This window comes from Dasypus novemcinctus, chromosome 5 (assembly GCF_030445035.2).
Source record: "Dasypus novemcinctus isolate mDasNov1 chromosome 5, mDasNov1.1.hap2, whole genome shotgun sequence".
In the NCBI taxonomy this organism is placed as follows: Eukaryota; Metazoa; Chordata; class Mammalia; order Cingulata; family Dasypodidae; genus Dasypus; species Dasypus novemcinctus.
In genome coordinates this window covers 141412575-141428323 of record NC_080677.1, presented here as the reverse complement: position 1 = coordinate 141428323, position 15749 = coordinate 141412575, and the positions used below count along the sequence as shown (strand labels likewise).

Sequence of the window (15749 nt, the reverse complement as noted above, 5' to 3'; positions counted from 1 at the left end):
TACCCCAGCTTTTTGTTGTTGTTGTTGTTACTACTATATCCTTACTTTTCTGTCTACTTGTTCTATTAATTACTGAGAGTGGGTTGTTGAAATCTCCAACTTAGTGAATTTGTCCATTTTGCCTCTCAGTTCTCTCAATTTTTGTTTCATATTTTTGAAGCTCTACTGTTATTAGGTGTAGAAACAGTAAGTATTGTGATGCATATTCACTTGATGAATTGATCTCTTTATCATAAAATAACCCTTTTAATCCCTAGTAATATTCTTTGTCCCATTGGAGTTAGCATGATGTATTTTTTCCATCCTTTAGCTTCTAACCCATTTATGACTTTATATTTAAAGTTGGTTTCTTAAAGGTAACATATAGTTGGGTCTTGCTTTTTTTATCTCATTTGACAATCTGTGCATTTCAATTTTGATGTTTAGGTAAAATGTACTTAATGTTGTTATTGACATAGTTGGCATCAAATCTGCCACCAGGCTCTTTGTTTTTTATTTTTCCCGTTTGTTCTTTTTTCCTTTCCAAAATCTGACTTCTTTTGAATTAATTGACTATTTTTTAGGATTTCATTTTTTCTCCTTTTTTTGACTTATTAAATGTATATCTCTTTGTTTTGTTTTGAAATTTTTAGTGGTTGCTCAGGAGTTATAGTATTCATCTTTAACTTTTAATAGTCTACCTTTAAGCAATATGCCTTGTAATAGATCGTATAAAAACCTTAAATATGGGCATTGACTCACTCCCTTTCTGTCTCCTGTAAACCTGTCTTCTAGATTCTAACTCTGTAAGCCTGCTCGATTTGCTTATTTAATTCATATCGGTGAGGGCGTGTAATATTTGTCCTTCAGTGCCTGGCTTGCTTCACTCAACTTAAGGTCTTCAAGATTCATCCATGTTATCCCATGTGTTAATACTGCATTCCTTCTTAAAGCTGAGTAATATTCTCTTGTGTGTAGGTACCACAATTTTTTTATCCAGTCATGTTGATGGCTATTTGGGTTGTTTCCAACTTTTGGCAATAGTGAATAATGCTGCTGTCAACATTGGTGTGCATATATCTGTTTGTGATGGATTAGAGTAGACTTACAGTTGTTCTACTGTAGACTGGTTGTGATCCAGGTAATGGAAGAACTTTTACCATGGATGTGGAGGCAGTGGCCACTGGAAGTTCTGAGGGGGAGGAAGAGGAAAAAATAGATGTAATTTGGGGGCATTATTGGGACTTGGGAATTATCCTGAATGACATTTCAATGACAGATACAGGCCATTGTTTATCATGTAATAACTTGCAAAGGTGTGTGGGAGAGAGTAAACTACAATATAAACTATAATCATTGCTTAGTGCCAATACTTCAAGATGTGTTCATCAGGTTGTGACAAATGTACCACACTAATGAAAGATGTTGCTGATGTGGGAAAGTACGGGAAGGCTAGGAAGCAGGGCATTTGGGAATCTCTTATATTTTTTGTGTAGCATTTATGTAAACTTAAGTTTCCTTTAAAAATTAAAAAAGTACATTAAAAAAAATTCTTAAATAGTATACGCCATCATGGCCAGAAGCAAAATTTCTCTCTTTGTGTATTTTAAAATATATAAGTACGTATAAATTACATACTCAGATGAATATGTAGGAGGCTTCTTAGATGTATACCTCCTACTCTCAATCATTGTACATATTATCTTTCTCTTCTATTGCCTTTAGGTTTTAAGTGGATTTTAAGTGTTTTAAGTGGATCGCACATTTGTAGCCAAATAGTTAGCTTAGTAAATAATGCTATTCTAAATAATTCTGTTCCCTTTGTTCTTATTTAATATGGCCTCTTTGAGAAGCTTCAGCTTCACCATTTTCTATTTAGCTTACACAATTCTAATTCCTCAGCCCACTGAGATTCTGAGTTCCAAGATAACATGTATTGCCTTGTAGTTCTTACACACTGCTTGAGAGAGCATCTGGGTTACTGGCCCATTGTCAGGGTCAGGCATGCCTAGCTCTGTTTTATTCATTCTGTGTTTGTAGTTTAATATTTTTACATTCTGTTTTACTAAAAAAGATTTGTATTTTTGTTTAGCTAACTTGTCCTTCATAAATTGTACTGTTGGTCTTAAAGTAATCTATAGTTCCTGGGTCTGAGATATATAAAAAATAACTTTCAAGGTTCTTTTAAACAGTTAAACAGTGTCATAGTTTTAAAATACAGTTTTAAATATTTTTTAAAATGTGTTTGTGATTATAGTTAAATAAGGAATGATGCTTTTAGGTTTTAAAGATTTATTTTTTAAATTTATTTCTCTCCCTTTCCCTCCTGCCCCTGTTGCATGCTCTCTGTGTCCATTCACTGTGTGTTCTTCTGTGTCCACTTGCATTCTCGGTGGCACTGGGAATCTGTGTCTCTTTTTGTTGTGTCATCTTGCTGCGTCACCTCTCCATGTGTGCAGCACCACACCTGGGCGGGGTGCACTTTTTTTCACACAGGGCAGCTTAATGCAGGGTGCACTCTTTGCGCATGGGGCTCCCCTATGCGAGGGATACCCCTACATGGCACAGCACTCCTTGCATGCGACAGCGCTGTGTGTGGGCCAGCTCACCACATGGGACAGCAGGCCCTGGGTTTGAACCCTGGATCTCCCATATGGTAGGTGGATGCTCTATCAGTTGAGCCATGTCTCCTTAAGTTTTCATGTGTGGTTATAACCATTTTTGTACAGACTGTGAAACCTCCAGAGTTCTTACTCTATTTGATTAAACTGTTTTGTATTGCAACAGTCTGAAAGAAATAATTCCTATGACAGAGGTAATACTGAAGGTTATTAGTGAGGAGAAATTACTATGCTAAGTTAAGCCTCTTCATTTAAAACAGATACTGTGGAAGCAGAGTTGGCCCAGTGGTTAGGGCGTCCGTCTACCACATGGGAGGTCCACAGTTCAAACCCCGGGCCTCCTTGACCCGTGTGGAGCTGGCCCACATGCGGTGCTGATGTGCACAAGGAGTGCCATGCCACACAGGGGTGTCCCCCACGTAGGGGAGCCGCATGCGCAAGGTATGCGCACTGTAAGGAGAGCTGTCCAGTGCGAAAGAAAGTGCAGCCTGCCCAGGAATGGCACCGCACACATGGAGAGCTGACACAACAAGATGACGCAACAAAAAGAAACACAGATTCCCGTGCCTCTGACAACAACAGAAGTGGACAAAGAAGAACATGCAGCAAATAGACACAGAAAACAGACAACTGGGGTGGGGGGGGAGGGGGAGGGGAGAGAAATAAATAAATAAATCTTTTTTTAAAAATAAAAATAAAATAAAACAGGTACGGTAAGTTTTCAAAATATCCAAGTAGATGTTGAATAGGGAAGACTTAAAAGACACTTAGAAATGTGCTTTCTCCATAAATAAGTTTTATCAGTAACAATTATATATATTACTACTAATGTTTATTGCCACCATTTTCATAGGGTTTAAAAGACATTTCTTTCTGATCATCAGATTTGTACAGGCTACTGCCTCTTAGCTCAGAGTTGTCTTAATGGTTTATAAGACAATCTTTTAGTGCTTGCTATAATTATGTAAGGAGGAAATTAGAGACATGTATGACATGGGGATTCTTCCTCATTACAATGTTTTTTATCTTCCTAAGGAGGTTTTATACTACATTAATTACAGTGGAAACACTAGTTCAAAGAATATGGCTGAAATATGCTTTCTAAAGACTAATTTTGTAGATCTTTCTATGTTTTCTATAGTGTCTATAATTTTTATCCTCAGAGCTAAGTATATTTTCTGTACAATTTTTTGTAGGTCAAAGATGAAGAACATCAGTGTTCACTGGGAAATTTGAAGATTCCACTCAGCCAGCTGCTTGCAAGTGATGATATGACTGTGAATCAACGATTCCAACTTAGTAATTCAGGTCCAAACAGCACTATAAAAATGAAGATCGCCCTCAGGGTATTTTATCATCTTTTGCAATAAATACAGTGTGGGTAGGGAAGAAAATGGGCCACTAATAGATAATATTTGTTTGTATTGATTCAGAGTGTGGTAGAGATACTGCCATGTTTGCAAAAGGAAGATAGTTTGATTAAAATGATGGCATCAGATTATGGATTGACTAGAAAAAGTTCTCTTTTGCAAAATAGACATGATTAATTAGTAAATACCTAAGAAAATGTTGAAAATATAACGGGTAACCATATGGGAAAATGTTAAAACTCACTTATCAAAAAAGTGCAAATTAAAACGAAGCACTAGGGAAGCTGATGTGGCTCAAGTGATAAGGCCTTTGCCTACCTTATGGGAGGACCTGGGTTTGATCCCTGGGTCCTCCTGGTAAAAAGGAAGAGAAAGCGTGCCTGCGCAGTGAGCCGAGTGCCCGCATGGTGAGCCAATGCCTGCGTGGTGAGCCAGTGCCCACACAAGTGCCCATGTGGTGAGCCAAGTGACCACAGGGTGCACTGAGTACCCGTGTGGTGAGCCAGTGCCCTTGCAGAGCCAGTGCTCGTGCAAGTGAGTCATGCAGCAAAATGATGATGCAACAAAAGAGAGACGAAGGAGAGGCTCAGGGTGAAGCGCAGCAGAGACCAGGAACTGAGGTGGCACAATTGACAGGGAACCTCTCTCCACATCAGAGGTCCTCAGGATCAAATCCCGGTGATTCCTAGAGGAGAAAGGAGAATAGAGCACAAAAAGAGAAATAGATACAGAAGATCACACAGCGAATGGACACAGACAGCAACAATAGCAGGGGGGAGGGGCGGAAGGGAAGAAAAATAATAATAAAAATTTTTTTTTTTAAATGAAGCACTAACTTTAAAAGAAAATAGATTTAGTCTGTCAAGGGTGCAGTGAAAATGATCTTCTTGCACCTTGTCAAGACATTTAAATTAGTACAGCCTTTCTAAAAAGACTGCATTATTCCTGAGCCATACACTTAGGACCCCTTGGACCAGTGATCCATTTTCTAGAAATCTGACTTTTGGTAGTAATACAAAATATGGGGAAGATGGGAACATAAAGATGTCTATTGCAGTATTATTTTATAAAAGGGGAAAAAGTTTTCAAGCCATCTAGCCCCAAAGAGTAGAGTAGTTTTTTCTAAATATAGTCCCTCTGCTTAGTGGAATATTTTGTACATTAGAAGTAAGTATTAAAAGCCAGCAAAGTGAGCAAGTCACATGCTTTAATAAGCCAAAAGATGAATGGTTTGTTTGGCTACCACCTCTGTTCCTACATTGACTGCTACATTCCTTTGAAGTAATCTTGCTGGAGAATAGATGTTCTTGACTGTCTTCATTTCTTGAAGGGGTTTCTAGTAGAAGACCACCTGTCTTAGAATAAGGGATTTTAGTGTTTTGTCAAGGGTTTAGAATTAAATGGGCCCCTCTGAAAATAACAGAATGTCTTAGAGTTTGTAGAAATGCATGCAAATGTAATACACATAATTGATTTTTGTATTATAGAAGTGATATTTTTATTATTTAAACTTCCCTTTTTCTAAATTTCCTATAATATAATATTAGCTTAATAATTCAATATTTGAGCAGATACTAGAATTTTTTTTATTCTTTTGTGCCAAAATTTTAAACTTTTTGGAAATTAATTTATCTGAAGGTGTTTATATATCAGGATGTTATCATTATTACTGATTTTAATTTTTTTGCTTATTTCCATCTGTAGATACTTTACCTGGAGAAACAAGAAAGGTCCCCAGATCACCAACATTCAGCTCAAGTAAAACGACCTTCTGTTTCCAAAGAAGGGAGAAAAATCTCTGTCAAATCTCAGATTTCTGGGTCTCCAGCCACTGATGGCAGCAAAACAGCTCCATCCACACCAGTGATTGATGGCAGTAGTAAAACTGACATGGAAGAGAAAGAGCAGTCTCCTAACGTCAGCCCTCAGTGGCCACATCATCTCAGTAGAAGCTCCTCCAGCCTCCAGGCCTCCAATTCTGCCTACTCCCCAAGCCACATTTCAGCCAAGGAACCCACCCCAAGCATAGCCTCAGATATATCGTTGCCTATTGCCACACAGGAACTTCGGCAAAGATTACGACAGCTGGAAAAGTAAATTAAATACCTCTTTTTCTTTAAACAAATTTAGAATACTCATATCACGTATAGGGAGGGAAAGGTAATCTTAAGTTAGCTAAAAAAGCTTTCAGTTGTTTTGCAGTTTTGCTCACTTAGTCTTTGACTTTTAAAATATAACTTTCCACTTTCTAGAAGCTCATATTTGGCTCACTTAAAGACAAGAAAGTGGTGGACGGAGTTTCATGAATAGAAAAGGAGAGAGGCTTAAAGTTAGGACAGTACTGTGCACCTAATGCCAGACTAGGAAGATGAAATCTAAAGAGTTAACCTGTTCAGTCTTATACAGTAACATGGAAAGGTTTGGCATTAGTTTGGCTTTCTTTATATTATGAATGATAATATTTATTCATCTTTGGTCAACATCCCATTAGTACTAATTAATTTTCATTTGTCTTTGGATATTTGTGTTGATTTCTTATCTTAGCCCCATGATTCAGAGATGTGTTAATGGTTTTCTTTTGATAAGGAAGAAAAAATAGTCTTTAGTTATCACAAGTTTCAGATGTTAACCTTTCCTCTCAGTGGAAGGAATAAAGTTGACCTTTGAAACACTTCTTCATATTTGTTATTTTAAGCAGTATGTTGAGTAATCTGAAACTAATAAAAGAAATAGAGGCAAAGGTGAAAAACATGTTAACTCTAAAATAGTCAGAAAAAATACAAGATGATTACAGAGCCCTTTTAAGACATCTGTTCCTAACCAGTCAGTCTAGATCTGTAAGATCCTTCTTTGATCCATACTCAGAACTTTTTTTTCTTTATACTCATGTTCACTATTTTGGAATAAAGAAATCAGTCCCCTTTTTTCTCTCTTACTTCAGAAAGAAATAGAATTTTAAACAGGTAACAACTTTTTCTCAGGAGTTAAATTTGAATAGTAGTCAAAATGATACTGAGAAACATTAAACCAGAGCAGTAGTTGTTCAATTAATTCACTGATCTTGGAAGTTAGTGCTTCATTCTTTATTGTTTTTAAACTTTTTTTCCTTTTTTCTTTTTCCTTTTTTTTAAAAGAAGCTATAGAAGACACAAATGTTATATTGAAAATATAGGGGCTTCCCATATACCCCACCCTCACCCCCTCCCACACTTTCCCCCATTAACATCTTTCATTAGTGTAATACATTTGTTTCAGTTGATGATGTACTTCATTCTTGAGCAGAGAGAAATCAAACTGAAGAAATAATGCTATCTTGCCAGATGGTCTGTTAGTTAAAAATAGAGCAAATCATATATAGAGTTTTGAGAAAGGATATGCTAGATTTGGGTAGTTAGAGGCTAGATATTGTTTAGCAAAGACTGCAGAATTGATGTATGTAATAAGGAAACTCGTATTTTTACATTGGATCCTAACTGGGGAAAAAATGTCAATTTTGAATAAAGTCATGTTGAACCTTGAAGTAAAATATGAATTCACTTGATTGATTTAAATTGAAAAGTTTCAAATTATGTTTCCACATCTTCTAGACTAAATGGATGAACATTATTTTATTATATACATTGTACCAATGAATCACAATTTATTTAAAGCCTGAAGAGAGCTTTATACTTTGTTTTCCACAGTGGAACAACATTGGGACAGTCTCCACTTGGACAGATTCAGTTGACAATTCGTCACAGTTCTCAAAGAAACAAGCTCATTGTGGTTGTGCATTCCTGCAGGTGAGCCTAATGTATCCAAGTCACTCAAACTCCAAAATTTCTCCTACTGTTATTTCTGAGTATAAAAATTACACATAGCAATGAAAACGTTTACTTCTAGGATTGTCCAGCAGATAAATTTATATTTCATTTTTTAAAAAACAAAGTAATGAAACATGGTACTGGTATAGGAGATCAATGTTTATTAACTTTGCCACTTCTTTGGTACTATACAGAATGTAAAAGAATACTCTCTTCTCAATAAGCACTTGAACTAAGGGAATAAAATTGATGTGTTTTTCTACCTGTAAAATTTTTTTCTTTTGTATTTGAGGGTATTGGTTTTATTGTATAGCAGATGGGGCTGGGGAAGGAACACTGAGGGAAAAAATATCTCTTCTTTGTGGATTTAGATTAGCTTACAATTCCTACACTCAAAAGAAATAGGAGCAAATTGAAGAAGGAATTTTGCCGTGTTAATATCCCTAATTGAGGCCACATAGGAGACTAGTTTATTTGGTCCTAAGACTAATTCATGTTTCCTTATTGGGTGAAAACAGTAGTTCTGTGGAAAGATAGAACAGTAGTTAATTTGTTAGAAGCAGAGTGCGAAGTGTTATTAGAATGTCCTCAAAACTGTAGGCTGAAGAAATTGAGGCAAAAGTCTTCTCTAGCCAAGCTAGAAAAAGGGAAGGAGTTAAGAGAGAACCAGACAAGCAGGTCAGCAGGTAAAGACAAAAACATTTAATGTTATTTGAAATCCTTTACTCCTTTGTTGCTTTTGAGTTTTTAGAGAAAGGATAATTGAAACTCTATATAATATATTTGAATGTGAAGCTAATTCTTACTTTCCTAAATTCTAATATCTAGTGTTCTCTGGTTTGTGTTATAAGAAATCTTATTGCCTTTTCTGAAGATGGCTCTGATCCCTATGTCCGAATGTATTTATTACCAGACAAGAGGAGATCAGGAAGAAGAAAAACGCATGTATCAAAGAAAACATTAAATCCAGTGTTTGATCAAAGGTATATTTTATTCAAGTCAGAATGTACTGACTGACTCATTAATACTTTCGTATGACTAAAACAGTTAAACCAACTCGCTGCTGAGAAATATAAGTGGGAAAAAACAACCAAATTTTAACGAACATGTACTTGTTAAAAATAGAGTATTTTGAACTTCATGTAGAAATGCTAAACATAATACATATAAGGTATAAACACTGTTGACAGGGAGGCTGATGATTAAATAAAGATCATATTATTGACCCTAAAGAACTTTCAATTATTGGGTTATATCTGTTGATATGTATTATAAATTAAAACTGAGAATTTTAAGATTTATATATTTTTAATTTATTCAGTAGTAGTAAACCCATAACATCTTAAAATGTGACATTTTTATGAAAACTATTTTCCAAAACAAAAAATATTTGTGAAGAGAGATATTATTGCTTTACATTTTTGCAAATCACATTAGTTGTCATGCTTAATAAAAGACTCTCATATCTGCTTCTATAATCGGTCTGCCATGTTGTTTCTGTTGAAGTATATGAAGAAAATCTGTCCTCACACATGTTTATGGTTGGAAAAAGGAGAATCTCATGGACCTCCTGAACTGCTGATCTATACAAATTTGGTATCTTAGGTTATAGGCCTCTGGCAACTGAAGAGCTACCAATATTTTGGGAAAAAATGAAGTTTAATGGTATCAGTATCTATGAATTCAGTTTACAAGTCAGCTTTAAAGATATTCAGGGAAGCGGATGTGGCTCAAGCGATTGCGCTCCCACTCAACACATGGGAGATCGTGGGTTCAGTTCCCAGTGCCTCATAGAGAGGGCAAGCTGGCGCGATGGGCAGGCACAGCAAGCTGATGCAACAAGATGATGCAACAGAGAGACACAAAGAGGAAAGACAGTGAGAGACACAACAAGTAAGGGAGCTGAGGTGGCTCGAGCTGTTGGGAACCTCTCTCCCACATGGGAGGTCCCGGGTTTGGTTCCCAGTGCCTCCTAAAGAGAACACAAGCAGACACAGAAAGCACACAGCAAATGGACAAAGAGAACAGAAAACGACCTCAAACAACAAGGGATGGGGGGGAGTGAGGAATATATAAATAAATAAAATAAATCTTTAAAAAAAAGATATAATTTATTTATCATATTTCCATGCCAGTAACTTTATATAAATGAAAGGTCAAACTGTCAGGCCAAAAAAAACAAACAGGCATGGGTCAAATCTTGGCTATAGGTTTATTTTACTTGACATGTTCTTTTTTTCTTTATATTTTTTCTTATTTTTAAAAGGTACTTAGATTACATAAAATGTTGCATTTTAAAAATGAGGGATTCACATGTGCCCTCCTCCCCACACCTCCCACTTTTCCCCACATTAACAACTTCTTTCATTAGTATGGTACAATCATTGCAATTGATGAACACATTTTGGGGCATCACCATGCAGCATGGATTATCGTTTATATTGTAGTTTACACTCTTTCCCACTCAATTCTATAGGTTATAGCAAGACATAACGGCCTGTATCTTTTATTGCAATGTCATTCAAAACAATTCCAAGCTTGAAAATGCTCCCATATTTTACCTCTTTTTCCTTCTCCCTGACTTCAGCACTTCCAGTGGCCAGTGTCTCCACATCAATGATATAATTTTTTCCATTGCTAGAATCACAATAAGTCTGTAGTAGAATACAGTAAGTCCACTCTAGTCCATATTTTATTCCCCAGTCCTGAGGATTTTGGGATGGTGTGCCCACTCTACCTCTAATTGAGAGGGGGCTTCAATCCCATATGAATGATGGATGGGACTCTTTTGCTTGCAGTTGTAGACTCTCTCGGTTCCTTAGTGCAGTGTTTGTCCATCCTTATCTCCTTGTTAGTTGTCCTAGGTGAGTCCACAACATATTCTTAATTATTATCTGTAGCATTAAAAAATTTGGAGACATCACGTGCAAATTTGGGTTTCTATCTACTGTTGCTACATGGGAAGGTCTGGCATTATTCTCCTTGCATTCCGGAATGACCTTAGTTGACTGGAGCTCAGTAGTAGTTTCCCCTTTATCTAGAGCAAACATCCTCTGGTTTGCCAGAATTCCCACTACTTACTCTGGTACAAACCAAGCCAACTTCACTTATTTGTTACCTACTAGGCATTTTCATTTGCAACATCTAACTTAAACCCATGAAGTACTTTGGGGGCCTTATACCTTCTGTGAGGCCATCGCATTAATAATTGTTTTTATTGGCTGTTAATAGGAATAGGGCCTAAATTCTAAATAAGGGTAATTTTAAAAGCCTGAGCCAGTAAATGTGCTTGGTATTCAGTATTTTTGTGATACATTGCATCCATGGTCCCATTATTTTAACTACGTAGACATGTTGACTAGTGGATATTATACACACATACGCAACTGAGTCATGAGCAGTAGGACTTTTAACATAGTATGCCATAGACTTCTCTTATATTTGGGAAATAATGAAAAAATCTTTCAGAGTCTTCATGAAATTCCAGATCAAAATACCTACCAGAAGATGCTAACATAACATTTGGAATGGTCTCATAAGCAGAAATGTCATTTTTAATATGGGTTATATTGATAAAATAAAGCAAAATTACAGACAAATTTAAGTAAAGTGGTCTTTTCCCTCATTTCAGCTTTGATTTTAGTGTTTCATTACCAGAAGTGCAAAGGAGAACATTAGATGTAGCAGTAAAGAACAGTGGTGGTTTCTTATCCAAAGACAAAGGACTTCTTGGCAAAGTAAGTTTTAAAAAATCCTTGTTTGGTTCAAATTAAACCCTGCACCTATCAAAAGTGCAGAGTTACTTATATCACACTTATGTAAATTGAAAGAAGTGAGTTTACTTTATGATTCTTTTGTATAAAATAGTAGACAGTGACAGACTGTATATTAGCTAAGCATCAGTACATTTTAAAGAAGTTTATTATTTTTATTCTTTTCACACAGTCATATTATTGGCTTATTACTTATAGTAATGCTATGAATTTCTAGTTGAAAAAAAGATTGATTTTAAGTTTTTAATTTTTTTTCCAAATATAACATTGAAGAAAAACACGAAGGAAAATATTCTGTTACAATTCCATCTCATTCACTAAATAAGCATTTCCTTTTCCTAACATCACTGGCTTCGTTTCTCTGAATTTCCTTCTAGTTCATCCAAATTAATATTTAAATTTTGCATAAGACAATACATTTTTGAATGATGTATATGAAGGTTGTTAAGGAAGAAGTGTTTTGAATTATTTTTTAATCATTTTTGTCAATAGCAACACAAGTACAGATAATCCAAAATTAGCAGTGCTGCCATTAATGCATATTAGTCAACATCTCTGTAAATTGTCTCCACTGATAATTCATAATAACTTAATTTTAAGACTACTGGATACAGGAAAGATCTCTTGGATATAGCTGTATAGTTCATAGGTAAGTCATAAGGGTAGAAGAGATTTTGAAAGCTTGAGGGCTTAAAATTAAAGGAGAGTTTCATTATTGCTAAGATTAAGACAAAAGAAGATTAGAGACCTTGGAAAAAATGAAAGATCTAAAAGGAATTACTTCGGCATACCTTAACTAACTGCTGAATCTTTTTTTCTTTTTCTTTTAATACCAGGTATTAGTTGCTCTGGCATCTGAAGAACTTGCAAAAGGCTGGACCCAGTGGTGAGTGTACCTAACAAAAAAAAAATGTATTTATTTAATAGTACATTTTCCAAAATTAACACTATACCTGTCGTCTCCATGTGTCTTCTCAGGTATGATCTAACTGAAGATGGTACAAAACTGCATATGGTAACATAGACCATTCTTGGATATGAAGAATTTTTCCTTATATTTATCCCATCTTTGTGTACTTTGAATGCTTCACTCTCACAGATATACCGATATTATTTTTATAATTTCATCTATTTAGTTATTACATACTTTAATCGTTTTATAGAACATCTGTTGACATTTTAAGCAAATATGGCCAATATTATTGTGAGCTTTTATATGTTTATTTCCTCTAGAATTTTATCAATTATTACAGTGTACAATAGAGTCATAGTTATGTTACATGAAACCATATATAAGTTCTGTCTACTATAAAATGGGTATATTATATGCTTTATTATTGCCTTGTTTTGTATATCACTGAGGTACACTATGCCATGTAAATAGACTATTTTTTATAATTGCTACATGCTGGTTTGAATTCAGAAGAAAATGGATCAAGGAAATATATTTTCTTCTAAAATATTATGACAAATGATAATTTTTGTCTTTGCAGCAAAAAGTTTTCAGTGAACTATTTTGTGGTGGTTTTTTTTTTTTTAAAGAAAAACTGAAAGATTATTAGTATTTTTCTTGCCAATTATGACTGATGAAAGTATTAAAAATATTAACATTTTCACAAATAAAAATGTATTATTGAGATATCAGTTGAAAGGCTTATAAGGAAAATGAAACTGAGTGACAAATATAAAATATTAAGAGAATTGTCATGGTTCATAAATCATAGTGTGCTCATCTGAAATTTCTTACATAGAAATTAAATGTTTTAAATTTATTCTTAATTGCTTGTAACTTATTCACAAAATAGCACAGAGATATACAAATTATACTTTTCTTAAAATATAACACAGAACAGACTTTCAGTGCTAGCAATTAGACTATTATAAAATAGTCATGAGCTTTATTAATTTTAAGTGTTTTTTCAACCTGTAAAGAAAGAAAGGCACATATTGTTACTATAAAGTTTACAAGATAAGATTGGGATAGGTTATTTGAATATTGAATTAAAAATGGATAGATTTTTAATCCTTTTGTTAATATTAAAAGAACCAAGTTCAATATAATAAACTGAACTGGAACACTTCCACTCTGCTCATATGCGTAGGCTTCCACCAGGACCAAAGGGTTCAACACAGCTGCCAACATAAGCACCTGCTGGTTGTAAATAACAAGTTCCTGGGTATCCTCACTTTTTGCCATGACTGACCTTAATAATGGAATATTGTTATACAGTTTTTGTTTTGTCATTTTTTTCCTTTTTAGGTTATTAAAGCATGTTTTTACACACTTGAGTCCCAAAAAACTTGTGAGGTGAACCTATAGAGCAGCCTCATAAGCTGTGCATGCCTGTAAATTATGAACATATGCAGAAGGATTTTTCAATATATATTTTAAGCTTTGTGATGAAAATGGCTTCCTTAGCCATAAGAACATTTTAAAACTTAGCTTTTAATTGAAATTGGGTATTTTACCTTAATTCGTTTCATGAAACTATACAGCTTTTAGATAGCTAACATGACCAAACATACCAAAGTGCCTATGATGGATTCTGATTGTTATTTCTACACACTCCTGTCTTCTAGTGGATTTTTTTTGGTTTTCATTTATAATTTATACTTTGATTCATGGGTTTATTTATATTGGAGTTGATACCATCAAAACACATATCATGAAATCATGAACAGTTTAATCTCACTCTTTTCCTATTTAATGGAGCTTCTATGTAAAGCTTCATTATAAACCATTTCCATTGTTAATGTGTAGGATTTATTATTCTGATAGGAAGTTTATGTATATGTTGATGCACACATATGAACATATGAACACACAAAACACTTAACTACAATATTTTAGTAGCATGAGAAAGATAGATAATAACTTATTAAATCTAGTTGCCTACCTGTGGTATTAGATTTATTGGAGGTTTTTTTTTTAATCATCTGTTGAAGGGCTTCTAGCATAATCTATTAAAAGAGAAAAAGTCATTTCTATTTTAGCATACCAGTAAGTTTACCAACATCCTAAACATTTGGGTTTTTCAATCATGTGTTTAATCTATTCAATATTTTACTTAATGGAATGCTTTACTTAAGCAATTAGGCAGAATAGATGAAATTAAAGGTACAAAATACAAAGGAAACCAGTTTGCACAGAATGCCACAAGCTACAGTTTAGTTTCTGTCATTCACATTAAGAGAGTGCTATCACAATGAATTCCAATACAAAGTCCTCACCTGCAGGTTATGAAGCCTTCAATAGCTGCCTCCATTCCCTTTCAAAGGAAATAAAGAAGGGAAAAAAGCAATGATTTTAAGGACACTAAAGCACCTCCCAAATTGTGTTTTTTGTGGCAAGATGAGAGTTAAAAGGGAAGCTTTTGTTTATAGGCGGAAAGGTTAAAGAATTACCATCAAGGCCAGACTATTACCACTCTCGAGATCCTGATGATGAACTCTGAGTTGTCCTCCAATGTTAATTTGTAGTTTTTAGTAATTGGTTTATCTCTGAAAAGGGAACTTTAACTTTCCACCTTTTGAGCCAAACCAGTGGAAGGACAAAGAATCTCAATGAATTTTGAAGTAAAGTTTTGGTTAGCATGTACAATGTGGATTTCTTATCCTGTGCCTTATATTATGGAAGTACAGAAGGTGTTGTTTTCAAATTTCATATTAAAACAAAAGAGCCTTGAAGCTGTATTTAACACCAATTTATAATTCTATGCTGTGGGAATTCCTTTTACAAATTTTCATCAAGAAAGCCAGCCCTTCTTTTGCAAAAATGTAAGCCAAATGTAAATCAGTGTATACAGCTTTGCATTTATACTATGGTTGTTATTTTAATTTCAATTCTAGTTGTATCTACCCACTGCAAATAGAAAACAGCAGAGGGATTTTTTTTATTTTTTATTATGGGCTGTCCTTTTGATCAACTGATTTCACATGACAGTGCATGTATTTATTCAATAAAATTTTTATGTTAGATCATCTGTGAATTGTTTTTCCCTTGTCTTTTGAAATGAAAGTTATAGTGTTGGACCATATAACTTAGAAAGTCAGTATAGAGTATTAGTTGTATTTGCTATTTATAAATTATTTCATTTTCAAAGGAATTACATCATGTCATTTGATATTGCTCATTTTATTCTCATCTTAATTTGACTTTCCTCTGCCTAGCTTAAACTCTAGGATTTGAAAATATCTCTAGTG

General features: G+C 34.6%; 1 protein-coding gene across 3 annotated transcripts in view; it reads left to right on the top strand.

The window, feature by feature from the left end:
• Positions 1-15529, top strand: part of ESYT2 (extended synaptotagmin 2) — a 110624-nt gene extending 95095 nt beyond the window's left edge. For all 3 annotated transcript variants that reach the window (XM_058297623.1, XM_058297620.1, XM_058297622.1), the window contains 7 exons: positions 3797-3946; positions 5675-6063; positions 7654-7752; positions 8625-8756; positions 11405-11510; positions 12383-12432; positions 12525-15529. In XM_058297623.1, the coding sequence (XP_058153606.1) occupies positions 3797-3946; positions 5675-6063; positions 7654-7752; positions 8625-8756; positions 11405-11510; positions 12383-12432; positions 12525-12570 (972 nt within the window). In that variant the 3' untranslated portion in view covers positions 12571-15529. The remainder of the gene's footprint in view (positions 1-3796; positions 3947-5674; positions 6064-7653; positions 7753-8624; positions 8757-11404; positions 11511-12382; positions 12433-12524) is intronic.
• The last annotated feature ends 220 nt before the right edge of the window (positions 15530-15749 follow it).